Source organism: Thermochaetoides thermophila (assembly GCF_000221225.1).
Source record: "Thermochaetoides thermophila DSM 1495 unplaced genomic scaffold scf7180000011816, whole genome shotgun sequence".
NCBI classification, from domain to species: domain Eukaryota; kingdom Fungi; phylum Ascomycota; class Sordariomycetes; order Sordariales; family Chaetomiaceae; genus Thermochaetoides; species Thermochaetoides thermophila.
In genome coordinates this window covers 4,615,710-4,638,321 of record NW_006383032.1, presented here as the reverse complement: position 1 = coordinate 4,638,321, position 22,612 = coordinate 4,615,710, and the positions used below count along the sequence as shown (strand labels likewise).

General features: G+C 52.1%; 5 protein-coding genes across 5 annotated transcripts; 2 read left to right on the top strand and 3 right to left on the bottom strand.

The window, feature by feature from the left end:
- Positions 1 to 1,551: 1,551 nt before the first annotated feature.
- On the bottom strand, positions 1,552 to 2,509 carry CTHT_0033420 (isopentenyl-diphosphate delta-isomerase-like protein; the record flags this gene model as incomplete). Its single annotated transcript, XM_006693717.1, has 3 exons — positions 1,552 to 1,784; positions 1,853 to 2,191; positions 2,320 to 2,509. The coding sequence occupies 3 exons, from the start codon at positions 2,507 to 2,509 to the stop codon at positions 1,552 to 1,554; spliced, it is 762 nt and encodes a 253-aa protein (XP_006693780.1).
- Positions 2,510 to 3,324: 815 nt separating this feature from the next.
- CTHT_0033410 (uncharacterized protein) lies at positions 3,325 to 5,465 on the bottom strand (the record flags this gene model as incomplete). The annotated part of the gene is made up of 3 exons (XM_006693716.1): positions 3,325 to 3,412; positions 3,492 to 3,820; positions 3,891 to 5,465. The coding sequence occupies 3 exons, from the start codon at positions 5,463 to 5,465 to the stop codon at positions 3,325 to 3,327; spliced, it is 1,992 nt and encodes a 663-aa protein (XP_006693779.1).
- Positions 5,466 to 6,324: 859 nt separating this feature from the next.
- Positions 6,325 to 9,860, top strand: CTHT_0033400 (uncharacterized protein; the record flags this gene model as incomplete). The annotated part of the gene is made up of 2 exons (XM_006693715.1): positions 6,325 to 6,481; positions 6,577 to 9,860. The coding sequence occupies 2 exons, from the start codon at positions 6,325 to 6,327 to the stop codon at positions 9,858 to 9,860; spliced, it is 3,441 nt and encodes a 1,146-aa protein (XP_006693778.1).
- A 1,385-nt stretch (positions 9,861 to 11,245) lies between these two features.
- CTHT_0033390 (uncharacterized protein) lies at positions 11,246 to 14,162 on the top strand (the record flags this gene model as incomplete). The annotated part of the gene is made up of 3 exons (XM_006693714.1): positions 11,246 to 11,343; positions 11,479 to 11,612; positions 11,737 to 14,162. The coding sequence occupies 3 exons, from the start codon at positions 11,246 to 11,248 to the stop codon at positions 14,160 to 14,162; spliced, it is 2,658 nt and encodes an 885-aa protein (XP_006693777.1).
- A 756-nt stretch (positions 14,163 to 14,918) lies between these two features.
- CTHT_0033380 (putative DNA mismatch repair protein) lies at positions 14,919 to 17,287 on the bottom strand (the record flags this gene model as incomplete). Its single annotated transcript, XM_006693713.1, has 3 exons — positions 14,919 to 16,832; positions 16,907 to 17,086; positions 17,183 to 17,287. 3 exons carry the CDS (start codon positions 17,285 to 17,287, stop codon positions 14,919 to 14,921), a joined length of 2,199 nt encoding a protein of 732 aa, XP_006693776.1.
- Positions 17,288 to 22,612: the final 5,325 nt, after the last annotated feature.

Genomic DNA, 22,612 nt, shown 5'->3' with positions numbered 1-22,612 from the left:
AGGTTATTAGGGTCGGGTTGTCTTGGTGAAGGCTGAGGTTGGTGGTTGACGCCGAGCCGTCCAGACGTTTGAGTTGGTTCCTACAAGGGGTTACACAGGCAAAGGCACAAGCACACAGAGCAGATTGGTTTGATGTGGCTGTAGGATGATAATCTCGAGTAGAAGAGCAGACAGGCAGGCCTAGGCCACTAGCAGCAGGCAGGTATGCCCCCAAGTTGAAATGACCCCCTTTATGGGGGTACTGCAGCTGGTCTGACGGAGAGTGCTTTGTGCTATCCAGAGACGGCAATTGTGTCTACGAGACAGAGGGGGAAAGAACGACAATAAGATGGGGGACGGGGGCATAAGTACCTTCGATATTCCACCTGGGATAGCCTGGGCCATGGCCTTCCGAGACAGGTCAGACAAGTTGGGGCAGGTATTAGGACTTGAAAAGACCAAGACAAGACCAGGGATCCGGCATCCCTCAAGGCAACGAGGCGGATTGCTGAGCATCAGGCTCCTACGTACGCTTCACTATACTAAGTAGGTACTTACACTGCACCGGGTTGGCTGTTGTGCTTGTGCATACACTAACTGTCGTGTACGAGTGGTATCTGACGGCATGTCCTCCTCAAGAACACCCCATGTTTTTGTTACGTCCAGGGAAGGGTGATACAGGGATGTGGTGACCGCCTTGAGACGAGCAGCGAGAGTCAAAGGCGATTGGCTGTCACTAGTCTCATGGCAAACGGAATAGGAAAACAAGCAGCAGCAATCAACCTACGAAAATACAGTAGCGTATGTAGTGTCCGGCCTACTTGTACTGTACGTAGTGGGGTGCTTGTAGACACCCCCCCCCCTTTGCGGCAGACCAGTTCATCTTTTTGACGTCCTGATGTCCTCCGCTTTCGAGGGACTGTCGCTCCGAGCCGGAAGATAAGTTCTCGGCGGGACCTAGCCAGCCGTCAGACGTCTGATCCGGCCTCCAATCTGCGTCCACGACCACGAACATGGGCCGGGGGGGGGGGGCGGAGGCCGACGTGGCGGAACGGTTCCACCCATGGCCAAGGCCGATAGCATGGGCGTCTATGCAGAACGATCAGGTGACACCCCTCAGATATCCTGGGGTTTGCAGTTGTTCGTTGGCTGGAAAGATAGTGGCGTCATACCGCAGGATGGGGCGAGACAGAATGTTGGCGGACACTCCTCCGGCCCATCCATAGGGAAAATCCATCGTTACAGCACGTTCTTTGGTTCATCTCTCCCCCACGAGAAGCTGCAAACCTTGTGTGACATGCGCCCCTTTCACTCCTCGTATGTATGTACATATGTCTATTCTCTCTGGTGAATAGATCTTAGCCATTATATCTACCGGTGTATGCAAGCTGCTGAAAAGGGGAAGCAGGGAGCTCTCGCGCGGCATCTTGTTTGCCGTCGCAAACGGAGCGGATATCTCAGGCATCAATTAGAAGTAATTAGTAAATTCCAACCCACTGGACTTGACTCGATCCCACATGCCAATGCTCACGACAACATCTCCGTTAAGGAGTTGGGATGTTGTTCGATCTCTCACATGCGCCGGATCTGTTGCTCGTTCTCGAACTTTTCGAGGCCCGATTCGAGGTGCGCCCACCACTCGAACAGCATCGACTGGCAGATGAGCTTGAACCAAGGAGTGAACTTGAGCGTCGGGTCCTGGAACAGCTGCTTGAGCTCCTCGGGCGTTACATATCTCGTGGCTTGGACCTCGTTCTTGTTGATGTTGAGATCGACATTGGCCTTGATGAAGAGGATATAATCAACTGGGCGGTTCCCTGTTAGCGTCATCGGCACCAAAACAGCAGGACACACAGATCCTCTGGACACTCACTTTCGTGCTCACCCCATTTCCCATCGCTTGGAGCCTTGTAGTGGATACGGGTAAGAAAGCGGAACTTCTCCAGAGGGACCTGCTCCTTCTTAATACCAAGCTCGTGCTCGAGTTTCCGCTGGGCAGCATGTTTGACGCCCAAAATGGCGGCCTCGAGAGTCGAGCCCGTCTCATTCGAGACATTTAGGGGGTGGGAGCAGCAGGTATTCGTCCACATGTTGGGAAAAGTAATCTTCTCGGAAGCACGCTGTTGCAGGAGCAGTTCATTCTTCTCATTGAAGAGAAAGACGGAGAAGGCACGGTGCAGAAGCCCCTTGTCGATGTTTGTCATAAGGTGGCCTGCCGATGGTGGACAGTTGACGGTCAGCATCCTGCGCATGACTAGAGCCAGACAATTCTGCCCTCCACTGCGGCAAGGGTCATATGGCAAGCGGGAGTTGAGACGAGTCTGTTTAAGCAAGACTTACACAGCTTCTTGCTAGCCGTCCCAATTGGCACGTCATTCTCGTCCAGCACGATGCACACCTCGTCCATCAACCGGATCTGCTCCTCATCATGGCCCTCCAGAGCCTCAGAGCTGGTATCGATGTCGGGGAAGAGACGGAGGATGTTGTCGGCCGTAATCCGGGTTTCGGTAGTCACGGTAGAAGCAGCCATTTTGCTCAAAAAATATCCGTTGCTTGCAGGTTGGATAAAATTGATTTGCGCGACGACGACGCGAAGCGTGTTTGTCCCGTCAGAAGAAGCGGAGCGTTGGCGTTTAGGTTGGGAGGGGCAACAAAGATAAGGAGTTAGGTAGGTTCACTCCAGCTGTTGCCAGTTGGGGCTCACCACTAAATTTCGGGCCCGAAATCGACTTTTTCCCTTCTGGGCAGCCACCGAAGGGGCCAAGGGCCAAGGGCTGCCGAAGCACGGGCCCCGGTGGATGCTCTGGGCTCCGACCACCCGCGTGTCAGCTTAGGGCCTGGGGTCCGGGCGCCAGGGGCAGGGACCGTCCGCTGCGGAAGCTTCCTGCTCAGCAGTTGGGCACGAATGGTAGGATCCCGGAAACCAACCCGTGGCTGGCGAAGGTCGGCAATCCATAAACCTCATCAGATGCAAGCACACAGTGTTATAACAGCCCGGACTCTAGATATGTCAAGAGTTGCCAGTCTTCTTCCATCTCCATATGACTACACTTTTTCAAGTCAATGAATTTGAGCGTTGATACAACAAACACCTTGCGCCGTTTGCAACTACTGCGCCAGCAGTAGAACCACCATCGCTTGACCAGGTCTTCAGTTGTTTCTGTTTCTCTCTTTGCGTAGCCCAGGAAAGCAAAGGAAGACAGTGGTAACCAGATCATATCGACATCGTCGACACACTCTATCTCAGTGTCTGAACCTTCGCACATTCCACGGAGGAGGTTTAAAGTCTGAACTTTAAAGTTCTACTTCCGCAACCCTACACGAGTGGACGACGTTCATCGCCCTTCACCCAGACCTATTCCTGTGTTCGGCCTCTTTGGCCGCTTGATGCCAGTCCACGCTCCAGGCAAACCAATATTCTGCAAATGCAACCCTATGTTAAAAGCTGATTAGTACTGCGTAACTCTGTCACAAAAACATTTTTTCAAAGAAGGGAAAAAAAAAAAACTTACATCCCCAGTCCGAGGGTGACGCCGATCCAAAGCCCCTTGAGCCCCCAGTCCAGGCCAAAGCCCAGGCCGAACGAGATGGGCAAGGCTACCAGATAGTAACATAGCAAGTTGATATAGCCACCGAACTTTTGTCGTCCGATCCCTCTCAGCAATCCATGAGACACCGCAGCCATTCCGTCGAACAGTTGCATGAAAGCACACACAGGAAGAGTATGGGCTACGATCTCGATCACTTCGCTATCTTTTGTGAACAACAGCGGGATGCGGTAACGGAAGACTGACACCATTGTCAAGTTGAACAGTCCTACCATGACTCCGCCAGCAATTGTCTATGTGTCACGCGTTAGCAGCCCAGTTCGCTCATGTTGGGCAGTCAAGCCATTGTCAAGGCAAACTCACCACCTTCGCTGCCGTTCGTGCAGCATCGACAAGTTGGGCCCCAATAAAATTGGCCACTCGAGTTGAACCCGCAATGGACAATGGGAACGGGATTTGAAACGTGGTTGATGTTACCGTCACCAACACACTCTGCGCTGCCAGTGTGGCTGTTCCGATCCTTCCTGAAGCAAGAGTCAGGATTTCGAAGGCAAACCACTCTGCCACCACCATCACCATTCCGGGGAGTGCCAGCCTGATCATTGGGCCCCAGTTCCTGAAGGCAGCTTTCCGGAAGCCTCCCCAAGCCTCAGAGCCTTCTACCTTCCACACATAAAGAAGTAGAAGCAGGGGAAGCATATTTTGCGTCGCCGCCACCGCCAATGGGGCCCCTACGAAACCCCAGCCGTACTTCCAGACGAACAAGTAGTTCATCAGTACATTAGCTGGAGCCGCTATCAGCAACACATAGGTTGTGGCATGAAACAAGCCTTGTGCCTGCACAAATCTCTTCCCAGCTTCAAAGCAAGCATACCCAGGGGTTCCAAGCAGGATTACCCGCAGGTACGTTGCGGCAAGCGCCGCACTCTCCTTCTGAATCATGCTTGCCAGAATCGGCTCGATGTTAAGCCAAACGATTGAGATGGGGATCAAAATCAGAAACAAGAAGTATATCATTCTCTGCATCTGCAGCCCCACCAGGTGCTTGTGCCCAGACCCAAAGGCTTGAGCACACAGCGTATCCAAGCTGGTCGCGAGACCCTGAACTGGGGCATAGCACGTAATGCTCGCCGTCATAGAAGCCAGTGACACAGCCCCGAGCTCGAGCGTCCCAAGCTTTCCAACAGCAAAAATGGACGTTACATTGAGCGAGTACTGCAACAGAAAAGTGACAATGAGCGACCGCGCATAGGTGGCAATCGTCTTCGCCTCCCTCTGCCATGTTGTTTTGATCTGTCCGGCCGCGACAGCAGCTTCCCACTGCTCGTTGAGGGCCCCATCATGCAAATTATCTCTTCCATTTGCTGAGGGACGACGTTGTCCCAGCAGGGGAGACGTCTCGGATGGGGCAACAGCTATACACGACCGTTGCGCTTCTTCATCCGACAACGGAACTTTTGTGCTGAACACGCGTTTATACAGCGTCTGAAGCCACCCAAGAAGTCCTTCTCTTGGGGGTTGATATGGATGTTTCGGCGGCAGGAGATGGTTATCTCGCAACAATGACCGCTCTGCATCACGACTACGCGCCCTCTCGGCACGGGTCAGCACCGGCGGATCATCTAGCCCTCCTGGACCTGCCAGTGCAGGCCTGGTAGCCCCAAATGCAATGCCGCTTGGCCGACGGTACAGCGTCGGACCGGGCATAACGTCTTCGTCATCTTCTTCCTCAGCTCCTGAGTCAATTGCGCAGTTCTCGCCCTCATCCGAGCAAGCAGCAAGGTCTCGGGCCAACATCTCCTGCGCTAAAGGAGAACTGGAACGGAAAGAAGCTGCAAATCCTGACTGAACGTCATGCAGGTGGCATTGATCCCTGCTGTTGATAAAAGAGGACGGCTTCTTCGTCGGGATTGGCTCGCTATTGTCATTGAAGGTCATTTTTTGAACGAGTGCAAGGGGTCACGTTAGCTTGACAATCGAAGCATCAGTGACGGAGAGTTAGCCGTTAGGGCTGCGGTCCTGTGGGTGGTGCGTGGGTTGACACAGGTCCTGTTGATGCTTAAAAGTGCCGGAGAGCAGCGGCCCTGCGAGGAATCCAAAGTCAAACTGGAGTTACACGAAACTGGCTGGTCTAATGCAAACCTCGCGTGTGACCTCGTATACTGGGTCCGTTACGTGACAAATCTAAAGCCAGACGGATAGTAGCAGGGTGTCAAGGCGAACAAGAGGTGAGTCGCGAGGGGAAAGGTTTACCTAGTTCTTGTTCAATGTCGGGGCTCAAATCCTCTAAGAATTCCGGGCTGTTCCCGTCCTTTGACCCTGGGCCCTAGTCTCTCAGCCTACAGATCACGGCGGGGATTGAGTCAGGGGTCGATGCACGTGCTGAGCTCTGCAACGTTTCTTAGGCCGTTAGATAACGTTCGTCTACACTTTGATCGCGCGAGGTTCGTTCCATGGGAATCCCTTGGGTAAGGTAGGCTATCCGATGGCCCTTCTCCAAGAGCGGCTGCAACCGGGCCGGTGCTGCAGCGTGGAGGTTTTTCCAAGCTACAACCCTAACCCGATATACATACATCCGTCTGTAGGCGGTTAGCATTGAAAGGTTACCGAGAAGGAGGGGTGTTTTCAAGGCACCCTTGACGAAAAGCATGGGGCTATTATCGCCCCACCTCTGTGTTGTGATAGGAAGGCGGTGTACAGCTGCAAAATCTATGAAATTCCCAGACTTGATCATCGACCTCGGACTGTTCACATCACCAGCCAACCCATCCCATTAAGCCAATTGTGCGCGTTCAAGATGGGGAAGAGGCTTGCTAGAGCTCTTGATGGGCCCGCCGTGCCGCGTAAGCGACTCAAGGTCGTTCATGAGGCACCAACGTCGGAGGAGGTAAAGACAAGCAAGCAATTGCAGCATCTCCTGTCATTCACGCCAGACACTGCGCGCGCAAGGCATGGTATGTATCATTACAGTTATCAGCTTCTGTCCTTGTCGGCATCGTTGATTGAAATTTTTCCGTAATGGTCATACAGAATTAACATTCGTGTCCAGGTCTGCAATCCTTTAAGCTTTTCCTCGATGAGCTCCTTCATCCTGAGCATGACCCTGAACGCCTCAGTCTTTTAGAGGCTTATCTGGAAGCCGTGAAACCAAACGCAGACGATGAGAACCCAGTCTTCTTGCCAGACATCATGCAGCTATGGAGTCATGCTGCCCAGACCAACAACGAAAACATCATGTCGGCTGTCCCGGTTGTCCTTGATTTACTTCTCAGGCTGCTCTCGAAGACTCTCGACACAGTGCCCTACGGACTAGGTATCTGCAGGACCCTGCTTCAGAAGCGCCAGCAAGAGCTGATCGCTCGTAATCTCTCTGCGGATAAGAGCAAGTCCTTTATCATCTCCCCCACTCTCCGGGTATTGAGGGAAGCTATTGCTTTCGATGGCGGTACTATTGCAAGGCCGTTGTTCCGAGCCAGGGCAAATATGCTCAAGTCCCTGGCCCGAAACATGGGCATTGTTCACATAGGTGACGAACCGGAGGATGCCAAGCGGCCCTCTACTCGAACCAATGCCGTCCTCTTCTTCCTTAGCGCCCTGCGCTTCCTCCATGCCGAAGCGAAGAAGGAACTGCTGTCTCAACGGGATATTGTCTCTGCCCTCACGCGCGACATCAAGCAAGATCCCCCATACCTGGTCAAAGACATCCTTGACGGCCTCAAAGTTCATGTTCTTCTTGATGACAAGCTCCCGCGCGAGGCCAAGTCGGCACTCTTGAACGCCTCAACGCTCACCCGACTATCGACTCTTTATCAGTACCGCCTAGACTCCCCCGGAGAAGACGAGATATCAATCGCAGATATTGCGCATGAGTTTCTGATGCTTGCATGCACGAATCCCTCCTGTGGAGTGTTAAGACAGGATTCAGGCTACTATCCTCGTGAGGTTGATCTTAACGTCACGATTCCAGATGCTGATATCGATGACCTCGGATTAGAAGCGATTGTGTGGATGAATAAGTTCAAAGCCGAGGTTCCTGTCAGAAATTACACCTTGTCAAATTTCTTGCCGAATCTACGGCCGTGGTCGAGTGTCAAGCAAAGCGAGCTCATCACTGCTATCTTCAAGGTAGCTCCTGAGCTGGTAGCCAATTACTTCCTCAACAATAAATCATTCTCCTTCGAGCCAAAACTCTCAGCAACATGGATCGGCTACGCGGCATTTCTCTTCAACATAGTCACACTTCCCATTCCGGCGCATTTTTGCCGGGGGTCGGACTTTGCCACTCTTCCCCCGCCTACCTCAATTGTCATCGATAACATTCTCCCTCCGCCCCTAAACCAAAAAGCTCTCACACGGTGTCTCAACCACAAGTCAAACCTGATCTCATTCTTCGGCGTTCGAATCCTCGTTGTCGCAATCGAGAAGCTTGACCAGGCCATTAAGCTGTATCATGAATCGTCGCACACCAACAAAACAGCTTGGACTGAGGCTGCTAAAAGACTGGTTGACGAGTTTTGCCAGCGGAGCCCCAGCATCAAAGACATGATCAATGCATACCGCTCAATACCTGAGGCCAATCTTATGCATCGTGAGGCAGCAAGCAGGCTCTTGCGCCTGTGCTATGAAGTGTTACCTCAAATGGCTTTGATGGCCAAGTTCGATGTTTCCCCGCTATTGGAGACATGCCTTCGCCGTTTGTCCTCTCAAGAGTTGGATGACCCCCGAGACTTTGCATTAAGCCTGAAGGAGCTAGAAAACCTGCTCGCTATTGCTGGGTATTCACCAGGCATGCGCTGGCTTGTCGCCTCGGAAGGTCTCTCTCTTTCACCTTTCACAATGCTTTTGAAAGTCTGCCTGGAAGCTCCGCATGGTGTAGCCCTAGAGGCAATTCGTCAGGTCCTCGATTTCGTGGCCAAGGAACAGCAAGTGGTTCCAGCGAGCGACCACCATCCTGGACTGCTGGTCTTGTTGGAGGCGCTACAAGCTTTGGGCGCAGAGAAACCAGAGTCGGTGGTTCAGGTGTGGCCTTTCTTAGACAATTGTCTTACACGGTGCGCAAATGCACCTGTCAAATATGTTGAAAAGTTGCAGCAGATCGTATTGGAGGGAGCTAAAACTCTTGACACAGGTCTTTCTGAGGCGGTTGTCAGCCCGCTCGCAATTGTCATGCTGGAGCAATTACCATTTGTTGCAGCCAAAAAAGACGAGCAAGACAAGCTTCGGGCTCTTGGGGAGTTTTTGCCCAAGTTCTTGGGTTATTCTGTCACGTCCGGGGAAAGCAAACCGGTGCTTGATCTGATATTCTGCAAGATGGCTGAATACCTACCTGATATCAAGGACAGAGTAGAAAAGCCTGGCGTTCTGGGCGGCCTGGTATTTACATACAGCGATTGGTCACGACATACAAAGACCTCTGTCTGTACACAAAAGTCAGAAAAGAAGCCGATAGCTAGCTCAGAGGAAGGCCAAGGGAAGGAGACCATTGACCTAGAAACTTTGGAGGCCATGCTTGATGTCACAGACGCTCTCAAAGCAGACAACTCGGCACTGACCAAATGGATATCCAAGACGGTTGATGAGCTCGTTGATGAAGGCTATCTGACAGCACTTATCTCCCTGCTTGTTTCGGAACATGCTAGCATACGAAAGGAAGCCCTTGTCAATATCTTGAAGGCTGCCGCTAAGATTAAACAATCCGAGTACGAAGAGAAGGAACAAGTCTGGTTGCTTCTCTCGGAGCTCGCTGAGACAGCAAGGGACAAAATCAACGACGGGCCGCTGCCCAGCACGACGGTTTCTTTTGCATGCCATGCACTCAATGTGCTGCGCGATCCACTTTCACATCTATACCCCAAGGTCAACACATTCTTGATCCGCGGGCCATCTTGGAACCTCGACAAGCCGCCGTTGGTGACGGAGATTTTGTCAGAAGACCCTGCAATTGGAGATTCGTGGTATGCCCAATCGGGCTGGCTTTTAGAGTATTTACTGGATGGGCTGCGAACACCGAGCGACTTTGAATTGTTTCACAAGAAGCGGCTCAAGGGGCCGCTTTTCGAGAGGATCTTGACCCTGGCAGCCAATCCGTATCTGCGGGCACCGCTGCGCATGCAGCTCTGCAGGCTGATATATCGCACGACCAAGATCGAGGGGGGCAGCACTACACTCATTACTCGACTTGGCATCATGAGCTGGCTCGAGGCTAGGGAGGCTGATTGCCTAGACCCCAGCGAAGCGGTCATTTACGCTGGATTGCGGGAAAGGATATGGGATACATGTGACCAGGCGAGGGTAAAGAGTTGGAGCAAAAGCGGCTTGGGGCATAAGGTTTAGTTAGATACCTACTCTCTGGGTTTAGAGGGCATAGACACAGATAATTTATATTTATGTGCACTTGTGTGGTAAAGTGATTCGAGACAAAATATGGCCCATTTTTAAGACCGGCCAGCCAGTTCATGACACGCCCTACCACGGATTTGGTCATAATTATTGATTGGTATGCTTGACCACTCTTGATGAGTAGTCGGCTCCAGCTTTGTACCCCGCGCCTTCATTTTTACTAATGGGCGAGATTACGGTCTGCGTCTATGTCCTTCCTCTCAAGTTTCAGAAAGAAACACAGGGGATGAGAACATACTTGTTAAGCGCCACCAAACGTGTTAATTTTGCCATTTACTGCTTTGCTTGCCACTTGTGTTATGGGGATTTGCAAAAGTTTGAACATCAGTCTCACTGTCCCAGTGTCCCTCGGCCTTGTTCTTGGAGAGCCGCTGGGGTCTTATATCCAACGACGCACGTCTGTGGCGGGGTTCGGAGAACCCAGGAGACCCACTGTCCTGGACTCTAACTCTCCAGCGTCCAGGACCCCAGAAAGCCTGCCTCCTGGAACCTCTGTACCCCACCGCCACCGTCTCTCGATATCTGAACTTTCAGTCTCCGGGGGCCACTGCTCATGCGATTTCCAAGGTTATGCTCATAGAGAATATGATTTCAGCAGTGTGGCCTCGCCTCGTGTGGCTCTCCCACTTAAGCAATTAGCGTGCCTAGGGCCCGCCCAACGCCCGCTTAATCGAGGGTCCCGGCCGAGCGAACCTAGCCTACCACAGGCGGCAAACATGGCAACGAAAGCCCAAAACCAAAACCAGTCTAGCGAACAGTTGAAGCTCCCGACCTCCATACCTCCATAGTTCATACCACCCGACCCCAACCTGGATTTTGGATTCTTGACCATCTCCAGAACAACGCATCTCTCTGGCTTCCTTACCCACCTTTGTTGAACAGAACAGCCACAAAATCGCACAAAAAATACACTCTCTCAGGACGGAGAGAAGAAAACAAAACGGAGAACAGGGCAATTTCCATCGCACACTCTGCCCTCGCCGAGCCTGCCCTCTGCCCTGTGCCTTATGCCTTCTGCTTTCTGCTCTCTCCTTTCTGCCTTGAAGCTGCATCGCACCCAATTTGTCGTTCGCCGCTTTGCATTTGGGCCGAGCCACACTCCCCACGAACCTACCTACTTAGGTACTTCTCAAGCGACAACTGATCACGTCCACGCTTCCGACTCACTTCCAAGTCCCTATCGACCTCTTCTTATCTCCGATTAGCATTCAGTATCACAAGGCTTGACTTGATCCTTACCGAGAATCCCGACACTGGTCGCATGCGACGAAGCCATCGCCGCTACGGATAAGTTGGTGGTCGTTTCTTAAAACGACATCATGGCGCTGCGATACTCAGCAGACTTCCTGCTGTTCCTGCGCCAGTCGCCGCTATGCGTCAAGCCGCCAAACCTTCCTCCTCCGGAGGAGTGGATGGGGTACGTCGATGTCTTTTAGCCTGCCTTCGATGCTGTCAACAGTTTTTGTTGCGGCGCCTTTGCCGCCCACGATAGCCCCGCGCGAGCCATAGCCATAGCTGACTATCTTTCCCTCCCCCCCATCCCTTTGCTTAGGCCACCACCCGAGACAATCCGCAACCAGCAGAAATCAGCGAATGACCGTCTGAAAAGCGGGGAAAATGCTTCTTCGCTGAACCACGAGAATCGCCGCCCTCCTCATGACCGGAACGGTTCTCGGAACACATCCAGTATGCACGCCTCTCCTCTGTTTCATACCCGTCACTTCACCAAGCAAGCAGGATCGGACAATAACATGCTGCCCGCTGCTTGGCTTCTCAATAATGTATGCCTGTCTTGGCTGACCATCCTTAGACCCAGACGATATCATCCTTGGCCCTCCCCGGACTAGTTTTGCATCAGCTACGTCTGCCCGCAACAGCCGATCTGGCGATGGCGAGAAGGGATTTAGGGATTCAGATCGACAGGATCGCGGTGACCGCTTCAACTTCCGCAGTCGCAACAACGACTCAGAAAACACCAACGATCGGTTCAGCAGGGAAGGAAGGGACAATCGGACCAATAATGGTTTTCGAAGGCGAGGCGACCAGGATGATGGCGAAGGTTGGAGCACTGTGAAGCCACGCAAGAGCTTCGGCCACGAAGGCGCCGAAGGCTTCCATGGACGTATGAGCGGCGGTGGTGCTGGCAGCACTGGCGCCGACCGTTTTGAAGTACGCGAGGATCGGAGAACAAGGGACCGTGACCAGGACGGTAGCGACCGCCGCAACCGCAACTACGAAAACCGTTCGCGCGACCAAGACGGCGATGAGGTTGACGGCGCGCGTAGAAATGGCCCTGGACGGAGCAGAACCGAGGGGTCATGGAGGGATTCTGCCAATCGCAACAACTCGAGCAGCACTAACAATGCTCCCATGTCCAATCGGGAGCGCATTGAGAAGGCTAAGAGCTGGCGTGATAGAGATCCGGATGATAGGCCGCACGACCGGTATGGCGATCGCAGCGAGCGGAACTACGAACGCAGGTGGGATCGCGACCGCCAGAACCGTGTCGAGAACGAACCTGAATGGCTAGACGAACCCGCCGAGGGGAAGCCCAGTCACGCCCCGACCGAAGAGGACTTTAAAAAGTTCATGGAAGCCATGAAGGCTAAAGCAGGCGGCCCGACGAGGTCGGAGGAGAAACCCAACGTCACGTCAGACAAGCCTGCTGCCGATACGGCTGCCGAGCCCGAGCAGAAAGTTGCCGCCGCACCCCCGGTCGACACTGGCCCAGACAAATTCTTTGCTACCTATGGCAACGTTACCCTCGATGTTGTTGCTGGTGGTGCTGGAGAGAGTAAGGATTCGGCGAAACCCAAGACGGCCAAGTCATCGCGGTTCATGGCCTTCCTGGCACCTCAAGAGGACCGCACCAAGCCCGAGCTTCCAACTCCGGCCGCGGGTGGTGAGAAGTCATCACAACAGAGCGATGCTGAGAGAGAGGCTTTCGCTGCCCTCATCCAGAAACTACAGAGGTCAGGGTTGAGCTCAGGGATCCAGCCAAGTTCGAGCGTTCAACAGAGCGCACCGCCTCAGACTCAACCAAGCATCAACAACTACCCTGAGCCGCCTCCATTCCCGGAGATGCAACGGGGCATTGTCGCTTCCCCTGACTCCTATCCTCAGTATGCCAACAACGAAAGACATGATGATCCACGCGTTCGTACGTCTCAACACTCGATCCACGATATCATCTCGCCACGACCAATGGGGCCGACCGTTCACCCCCCTCCACCGGTGACACGCCCTGAGCAAGCCTTGCAGGAGTTACTTGCGCAGCGACATCAGCTCCCAGCCCAGACGAACATTCGTGCGGCGCAGAATGCTACGGCTGTTAACAGCAATACCGAGTATCTCATGCGTCTCATGCAAAGCCATCGCGACACCTCAGAGCCGCCGCGTACAGAGCAGCCATTTGTTAGAATGCCCCAGCCCACCAAACAAGTGTCGCTGGCCAACCTTCCAGATCGGGATCCTGACTACCAGCGCGAGCACACCGCTTCCCAACGCCAGCCACTCCCCCGTCAGGGCGGCCCTCCAGGCTTCTTGGATGAGAGCCAGTTCCGTCAGAACGACGTCGATGGCCGCTCGGGTCCGCAGCCGACCCAGATCCTTCAACGCCCCCCTCCTCCCCCAGGCCTGGACCAAATGCACATGTTCCATCATATGGGCGGCGTCAACCCTGGCATCGGCCCTGCTCCGCAGGGAGGGTCCATGCCAGGCCCTCAACGCCCCATGATCCCTCCCCCGGGCCTCATGAACAACGGGCCTCGCAACGTCCCCATGCCGGGTATGTATCCGCCCAACTTCCCGCCTCCTCACCATGGCCCAGGCAACTTCCCTCCTGGCCCTCCTCCTCTTCCTCATGCAGGCGGCCCACCTCCTCCGCCAGAAGGTTTGGTAGGTCCCGGCCCTCCTCCCCCCGGCCCTCCGCGCTCCATGCAGCCGCCTCCAGGCTTCTTCGGTGGTCCGCCCCCGCCGGGCTTTATGCCCCCTCCCAACATGGGTGCTGGCGCGGGTGGTTTCCAAGGCCCGCCGGGCCCGGGCCCGGATGGTCATCCGCCGCCGCCCCCTCCTAATGCTGGTGGCCCTCCTGGCCCGGGTGGTTTGCCTGGGTTCGGTGGAATGCCTGGTCCTTATGATCGCATGGGTGCTGCTGCTGCTGTGGCGGCGGCCGCCGCGATGGATCGGAGGGGAATGTTGCCTCCTCCGGGGGCTATGGGGGGTTACCGGCCTTAGGAAGGACCGTTGTTGGTAGACGACCCTCGCTAGTTGCAACGGGTCTAAAGTTGGTTGGGGTTGATGGGTTGAGGGTAGCAGGGGGGAAAGAAGAGATTAATAAAGATAAGGGAATGAGGGAATATGGGCCTTGAGTTAAGGCCAGATTATGGGAAGAGGACGCAAGGTATTGTTTGAGAAGAGTTAAGGGGGGTGAAAGATGTTGAGGGAATAGGAAGGCGCTTGTGGACAGTAGCGAGGCAGTTGGCGAAAGATTACTGAGGAAGTTGATCGGAGAAGTGAAGAAGGCTAGGAAGCGATAGTGTCGAGGTTTGGGCGTGGCAGCCGAAAGTGCTGTATAAGATTTGAGTGTTGTAGGAAGATGCGGGTGAAGTTGTAACAAGCTTGTAGTCGGAACGTTCGTTTTGTTTTTCCTGGGACCGTGATATGAGTGAAGTGTGATGCGCGTCTTCGGTCTGGTGGGCTTTGCTCAGCCTAGCATTCCCTTCGGTTATATCTTCTCGTCAGGGTATACAGTTATGATGTTGTCTATCCCTGAAGGTTGGTCTCTTGATACCGATAGAGATAATCGAGAGCCTATGAACAATTTCCTAATTGTCACTGCCCATGTCGAGCCAAGTCACGGCAGATATTCTTATTATCAGCAAATATCGGCAGATATATAGGCTGTAGTGCTCTTGTAAATAAAGTCATGTTTTGCATAAGTACACTAGCCTGGGCTTTCAACACAAACAACTCCATCTCTCAGATAATACATCAACAACGCTCGAAAACGCGGTAAAGTCCCTTCAAGTTCGCAACTTCCACAACTCCTTCTTCCATTAACGACTTGGTAGCCACCAACCGAGCCTTAAAAGCCGGAAAGAGAACATGCTCTACCGCCCTGCGGACATGAGCTCGCCGTGCCTTGATCTCCTCGTCAAGGTCCTCCTCTTCAGCAGGATCCCCAGGGCTAGTTGGCAATTGTTCAGGAACGTAAAAGGCTGCGAGCTCCTTGAGAAAGCTCTCGAAGCATGGCTTTTCCTCCATCCAGTTAACATGAGGACCCAGGCGCAGCAAGAAGCGCGGTAACTTCGCAATAGACGGTGTGTAGCCCTTGACCATCAAGGGAATGCTCAGCAGCTCACCGGCTGGGGAGATTTCTAAGGAGAAGTACTCGAGAAGCATCTCGCGCCGCTCGATCAGCTGTTCTGCAACCAGTTCAACGAGCTCTTCGGTGTCAAAATCTTCATTTTCGTCATCGTCCGCAGATGAAGACTTTTCGAACTCGGCAGCCAAAGAGAGCAGCTCTCTCAGATCAAGAGGTGGGCTGAATTTTATGGTGCCAAAGTTACCAAAGTCTGTTAGTCCGAGCTGGTAGAAGTATTCAAAGCATACGCGGCCATAGTCGACCAAGTACAACTTCACCCCCCCCTGGATAGCGGCAAGACGGCGGCGTTCGTCAACAATTCCAACAAATGTGTGGTTGGCGAAGATTTCTGTCAGCTCGTGGTGCATATCTTCTCTGACCGCAGCACGTAGTTCTCTGACGCTAAGCAGCCGGCAAACAACGATGTCGCGGTCAACTGTCTCGTATTCGAGCATCTCGGCATTGACGTTTTGATAACTTGGCGGCCCGACTTTGTTGTTAACCATCGACACGGGTGGCAACATGCTGGTGATTTTGCGCAGGTTTGTATCGGTCCTCACTAAGTTACTTTCATCTGGGCGAGCCGTAAACTTCCTAGACATATGGCTACCATTTGTCTTGGAATGACCGGCCACCATCTGCTGAGACTCTGCGATAAAGGCCAGTCCGGTTCCTCCGGGGAGAAGACTCTGGGTTACGAATGTCCTGCTAGCGTCGACTGAGGCCAGCTTTTCGCGTAGATTCTCGCAGATTGCCTGGATAATCTCATCCTCGTTCAAAAAGTTCACTTCCCTCTTTGTAGGATGAACGTTGACGTCTACCCGACGTGGGTCGATTTCGAGGCTCAAGTACACAAAAGGGTGGCCGTTCTTGGGAAGAAAGGACGAATAAGTCTGTTCGATGGCCTTCTTGATATTTGAAGACTCAACACACCGGTTATTGATGAACAGAAGAAGGGTAGTCTTCTTGGTACTGTAGTTGGCATTTGTAGCATAGCCACTGGCCTTGAACCCCCAGCGATCATCAAAGGTTGAAAATTCGGTTAACTCGTTTGCAACGCTGCTTCCATAGATCTGCCGAATTCTGTCGATCCGTGAAGAATCGGCTTGGACGGCAATGCTTGCGCAGGATTCGCCGTGTTTTTTGCAGGAAAAAGCGACATGTGAACAATGGATGGCATAGCGGCCAACCATGTCAATGATCTTGTTGTACTCATCCGAAGGTGAACGAAAGGCCCGTCGGCGCGTTGGGACGTTGTAAAAAAGATCCTCAACCGTGATCTGGGTACCTTGCCGCCCAGCTGTCGGCTTTGGGTCTGGGGATTGGCCCGGCTTTGCGGGCACCAGTTTCCCTCCCTCATAGTAGGCCCTCCAGGCAGTAGGCGAATGACGCGTTTTGGTGGTAACTGTCAAATGAGAAATATGACTAATGCTTGCGAGAGCCTCGCCGCGAAAGCCATATGTGGATATAGTCTGAAGGTCTTCAAACTTCTGCAATTTGGATGTGGTAAATCGTTCACACAGGATGGGCAAGTCCTCCTTCTGTTGATGTTGTGTAAGCCAGAGCAACCCAAAAACTCATAGGTGACTTGGAGGAGACTAGGGGGTTTGCGCACATCAATACCACAGCCGTTGTCTGTTATCTGCAGCAATTTCAGGCCTCCTTCTTTGACGAGAATCTCGAGAGAGGTCGAGCCTGCATCCACGGCATTCTCGATGAGCTCCTTCAGTGCATGAACGGGGGCAACAATAATCTCTCCAGCAGCGATCTTGTTGACTACATCTTGATCAAGGGCCTACGCAGCCTGTTCTTAGTGTTCTGTATGGTAGTATCAAAGCGAGAGAGGCTGCCTAGTAACGGACGGAAGGATGTTGTCGGCGAACCAACCCACCTTGATGCGACGAGGCGTGGGTATGTCGTCGAGAGCGTCTGCCTTTCGCTTTTCACAACGCGGAGGTACATCCGTGTGGATGTCAACATCCATAGCATCAGTCATCGTGATACTCGGTGGATGTCACGGCAATACGGATCAGTATAAAACAAAGACGCTCCTTCTAAGTTCTGACGAAACGGAAGGGCTTCCAATTCAATCCAAGATTCGGAGTTGTATGCGGGATAACATCACTCGGGTGACGATGACAATTTAGTCTGGCTGTAAAATTGTCTCCATACACATGAGTATCCGGGGCTAGGCAGACAGGACATCACTGGCAGTCAGACGTGTTGCTGCTTCCGCCAAGGGAGCTTTTGGCTTTCGAGACAGATGAGCGGAAGTCGCGACAACGGCAGCCTGCTACGAGCAAGGATCAATCAGCCATTCCGGATTTGGATTAGCTCAGCAGGAAGGCTATAGTCTTGGCATCCCCGTAAGCTGGAACACTGCCCCGCCCCCCACCGAAGCCTTTCCCCACTTTTCATGATCTGAGCGTTTGACAGCGGCGGCCGACGTGTACTTCACGCTCCTCCTTGGTTTCCAGTCTTACTGACAAAGATTGCACGCTGTCACTGCTCCAGAACCAATATCAGGGCATGCAAACAATTATATTACAGTTAATCTTGACCCTCAACTGCGTGGCAGGAAATGACCGGCTCGACAAGTTGACTATTGATTCGCTCCCTACGGTCAAGAAGCACAAGAAGGAACAGTTAGGTACTACGCCTTAGATAATAATAATCTTTGATCCCCATCATCCGCTAATTGACACTGCAGTTCCAACTGTTGCCCCGTCACTCCCGTCCGTTTGCCATCGCCATAATCCCACCACCGCCTACGTCTCAGCTGAGCACACTTATATATACCAGTTGGGTGGTGGCTGCATCCCTGCCAGGTTCCCGATCCCGGTAACATCTCGATAAAGTTACATTTCCCGCCGGTTCCGCCCTCGCTTGCATGTTCCCGGTAGACAAGTGCTTCCGCGGCCGCATTTCTCCTTCTGTCAGGCTTTCGGATGGGCGCCCGCCTAGGCCAAGCCTTGGCTTGCCTTCCATGCCAGGGCGCGAGCATGTGCTTAGCTTCTCGCTATTGCGCCTCATCTTCATAGTTATTTGGTTGGAATTGGCCAAAATGAAAGCCTACTTCGCTGTGACATGCCTGCATCTCCCAGGGGTATAAATATAGGAGCAGGCTATATCTCTAATAGCGGTGGCTCGTCCCAGTCCTCATTTAAACTGATCGCACAACACAGCAACTGCTTAACTAGATGTCTTCGTATTTCCTACCGAGTCATTATTATGGACACGAAGCGACATCAGAGGACGAGTTTCCACACTTCATCCCCGCACAAACTACTGGCGAGTCACCCTCGTTTGTTCAAAAACAACTTGATAGTCCAAGCAACTGGTAGGCTTTCCTGCTGACTCAAATGTTAATTGGATCTTGGACTCATATAGATAAGTTCGACCATCTCCCTCCATATTCCTGCAACATTCCATTCCCCCTCCGGGATACTTGAGGCCCCCTCGACACGATTAGCGCGTCCTCATTCAGTCCAGCCATCTCGACAATCATCGTTGTGTAATGATACGGCTGCCATTGAAGACATCCTTAGAGATCTCATCACTGAAACTTCTGAAAAAGATACGAAACAATCCTATCGAGGAGTGAAAAGATCCCGTGATGATGAATCAGCCGATGAGCCTCTGGCCAAGCGAGATAAACTGAGCGAGGAGCTGGAACTTATGTCGACTCACCACCTGTCGCCACGATACATCACACTTGAACCTGCTTCTGTCTTGAAAGGCACCGACGAATTGGTCTTACAGGTTGAGCGTTGTCATTCAAGACCTGGAAACACTCTTCCAATCAGGAATCGAGTGTCCCAATCGCAGCGTGTACAAATTACCCAAAGTATACCTCGGGACGACTTTGCGGGTTCGAAAGTGGATAATGGCAAGGCCGAAGGCAATGACTAACTCAAGAACACAATGATTGATAGATAGTAAACTGTGTTATTTCAGATATCACAGCACTGATAAAAACATAAGTGTGGAGGAGGACGAGCAGTCCTATACATACTTACGTACTTGGATAGGGGTGTAATATGCATTAAGCCTATCTGGTAACTTTTCCCCCTTAACCTGTGACGCAGGTTGTTTTCCGATACAAATGTGACAAAAAAACAATGGCTTTCGTAGATTTCATGTGTCTAAAATGGTTTCCCATCTGATATCTTCGGTTTCTATAATGATTGGCACAAAAGGCAGCTCGGCCGAACATACAGCAGCACCCAACCAGTCAGGGGCTGATCATAAACTAATCAACTCGGGAGCCAAAACGGCCCGATGCACATAAGATGCCGATCCATCGGTACCCGAGCCACAATTTATCGGAAGTGAATAAATTGCCGATGTGAATTACATATTAATTTTCCGGATCCCTTGCTAGGCACCCTCGTTCTCTATAGGTGCATGCTTGAATTGAAAAAGTGGCAAGTTATTTGGATGTTAAGAACAGAGATGAACACCGCAGAACACGTCAATGCTTCCAACGTTCCATTTCTCCTGTGACACGTGTATGGATATTGTACCATGTGATCCATAATTCCGATCTCCCTACAACTCGAACTGTTTGTGTGTTGCCCAAAGATTCATTGCGACTACTGATAAAATTGGATGGGAATGTTGTCGGCGACATCGGCCTTATGATGCTTTGAGCACGTTTCTTTCCCTCTTCTGTACTGTTTACAAATAAGAGATTGCACCTCATGCTGATACCAACCACATTCCTGATCAGCACCTGGATCATGACTGCCAACAGTTCCAGAAGGCTGGATGATCATTGGTGATCGCCGCCGAAGCCGAATCCTTCCCAACATTAAGGCAAGCGAAATTACTTGGACACTCGAAAGCAGACATGGCTAACTGAAGTTGAGGGAACATTCAAAAGAACCACCATGTATGCACTAACTACCCTCACCTCTCCCTAAGATCTTCATCTTACTCTTGCTCTTTTCACTACTCATGAGCCCTTGCTAGTTTTCGTTAGAGAAGGTTGACAAAATGGAAATTGAGGGCTCAAAATCGACATCACTAGGCTCTCAAGCGCCATCATCTATGTCGGAAAAAACGGTGAACTTTTACATTCAACTGCGGCTATATACATTTCACGTTTTGACGTTTATTCGCAGAACATATATGAGATTGTTTGAGAACTGACAAACAGTCATCAAATCAGTGAAAAAAAAAGGGACCTTCATGATGTTGGTATCATAAGCATGGTCACATAAAGGATATGATGGATCACACTTGCCAAAGGAGCTGACTCATAGCATGCAAACGCCTGATATACGCGATTCAACGACTACACGGGAAAAGAACATGGAACCATCTAATATTGCTTCCAGCTTAAATTCAATCTTTCCAAAAAAGGGGTATCGAGAATAGAAACCACAACAGCCGCACTCCGTGCCACTGCCAGAGTCCTCGGCATCATGATATCCATGTATACTAATCAACCCAACCTATGTGATAGGAGAACACTAGATAACGTTTTTTTGACCGGAACCCAGCCTCTGTGTCGTCGAAAAAAAGTCCCAGACCAAAGCAACGCCAAATCATGCCAAGATATGTTGTTCCCCGCGATTCTCCTTGCCCGAGGATCAACATAACACAATTACTTAAATACGAAACGAAGTTGTGAAATCAAGATATACCATGGTATCATGAAAATGCGACCACAACCAATGCAGGTAGCCGCAAGAAAGGAGAAGAAAAGAAACTAAAAGAATAAAAGACGAAGAGAAGATAACGAGGAGAAGGAAGAAATCCGCAGCTGGGGCTCCAACATAATAGGCACGAAAGTGCTTCCTGGATCCGTATTAACCCCTTAGGGCTGTCATCATCTGTTCACGTACATCATGACTGCAGGGAATCCTAAACCCCCACGCCATCATGAAGCATCTTTCGCCGGTCCATGGTTATCAAGCAAACCGTTAATTCCAATCCGAGAGCGTTCATCTCGAGCTTCCGATCGGGAAGTTGGTGGGGCAGGGGCTCGTGACAGCTGCTGGGGGTTAATGACTGGTGGGCTTCTGATCGGGGGGAGGGGCGATAACATCGGAAAATCGCTGCTTTGGACTTGACGGTCGACTGCGAGTGGAAGTTCGCTTCTTAGTGTCTGATAGGAGCTGGTTGCGTGAGGGTAGTCGGGTCTGCTGGGTGACGCTGTATAGGATGTTGGGGGAAACCCAGGGCTCCGTCCCGGCACTATGGTTTGAAGCGGGGCATTTAGCGGTCCGGGTTGTCGGGGTTCATACCCAGCAGCAAGGCTTGAACTGAAAGTTACTGATCGAGGGGTTGGATGAGCATAAGGCTGCAGCGGCGATTCATATGATCCAAGTCCCTCTCGGATGCCCGGTGATGGAGTCGGATACAATGGTTGACTTTCCCGATCTAGCAGCAGAACAACAAAATAGATCGACTCCTTCGAAGCAAGCCCCATGCGGACAGGATATTGACGTCTTTGGCCGTTGTCGGAAAGAAAGGTGAAAACATCCGTCCACGGTAAAACGTATCGAGATAGCTCCTCTGAGCTGAACCCAAGGGCTTGCAGCACTACCCTGCTCCGGTCGCCAAAGATGGGTGGAAGGTAAGCCGGGTCCTTTTTGGTTTGTTCTTGTTGAGCTTGCTGATGCAGTTTAGTGGCTTTGGCTTGCTCCTCAGGAACAAGGACCCTTCCCAGGCTGAGGCCCGCTACAGAAAGACGCCCAATTGACTTGAGGAACATGGTCGATGCCCTCGAGAAGTCAAGTCCTATCGTTAAGAACGCCACGGGTTCCTCCAGCATTCGACGATCCGGGCTTTGGGCGTGTGGTGCTCGTGCAGTCGTTAACGGCAACTGGGTAGCATTTATGCTTGCAGCTGCTAAGACATGCTCTGGGAATCTGGGTCTGGCGGGGTCGGCTGATTGCGATTTCAGTACGCGATAAGACTGAATCCGTCGGAGGGGATCGCTCGGAGGCGTACCCATCGATGGCCCGGGCGCCAAGGCCGATGTCAAAGGTCTTCTCAAAGCATCTGCTGCCTGTCCAAACTTCGATCCGTCATACTTCGGTGAACTATCATCTCGTAAGCGGGGCCGGCCGCGCTTCTTATGTTGAACATCAACACACGCTGCCTCTTTGTTGGTGCTTTGACATCTGGTACAAGGCCGATGTTCTGTTCTGAAGTCAGCTAACTTGTCCGAAAACTGAGTTGGATGAGTAGAGCATGAAAAGATGTCTGTCTTTGACTTGACTCCAAAAGGGAGGGGCCGCAGCGCAAGGTTGCCAATCCCAACTCATGTTCCCATTCCTCTGAGGAAGCAGGAAAGGAGAGGAGCGAG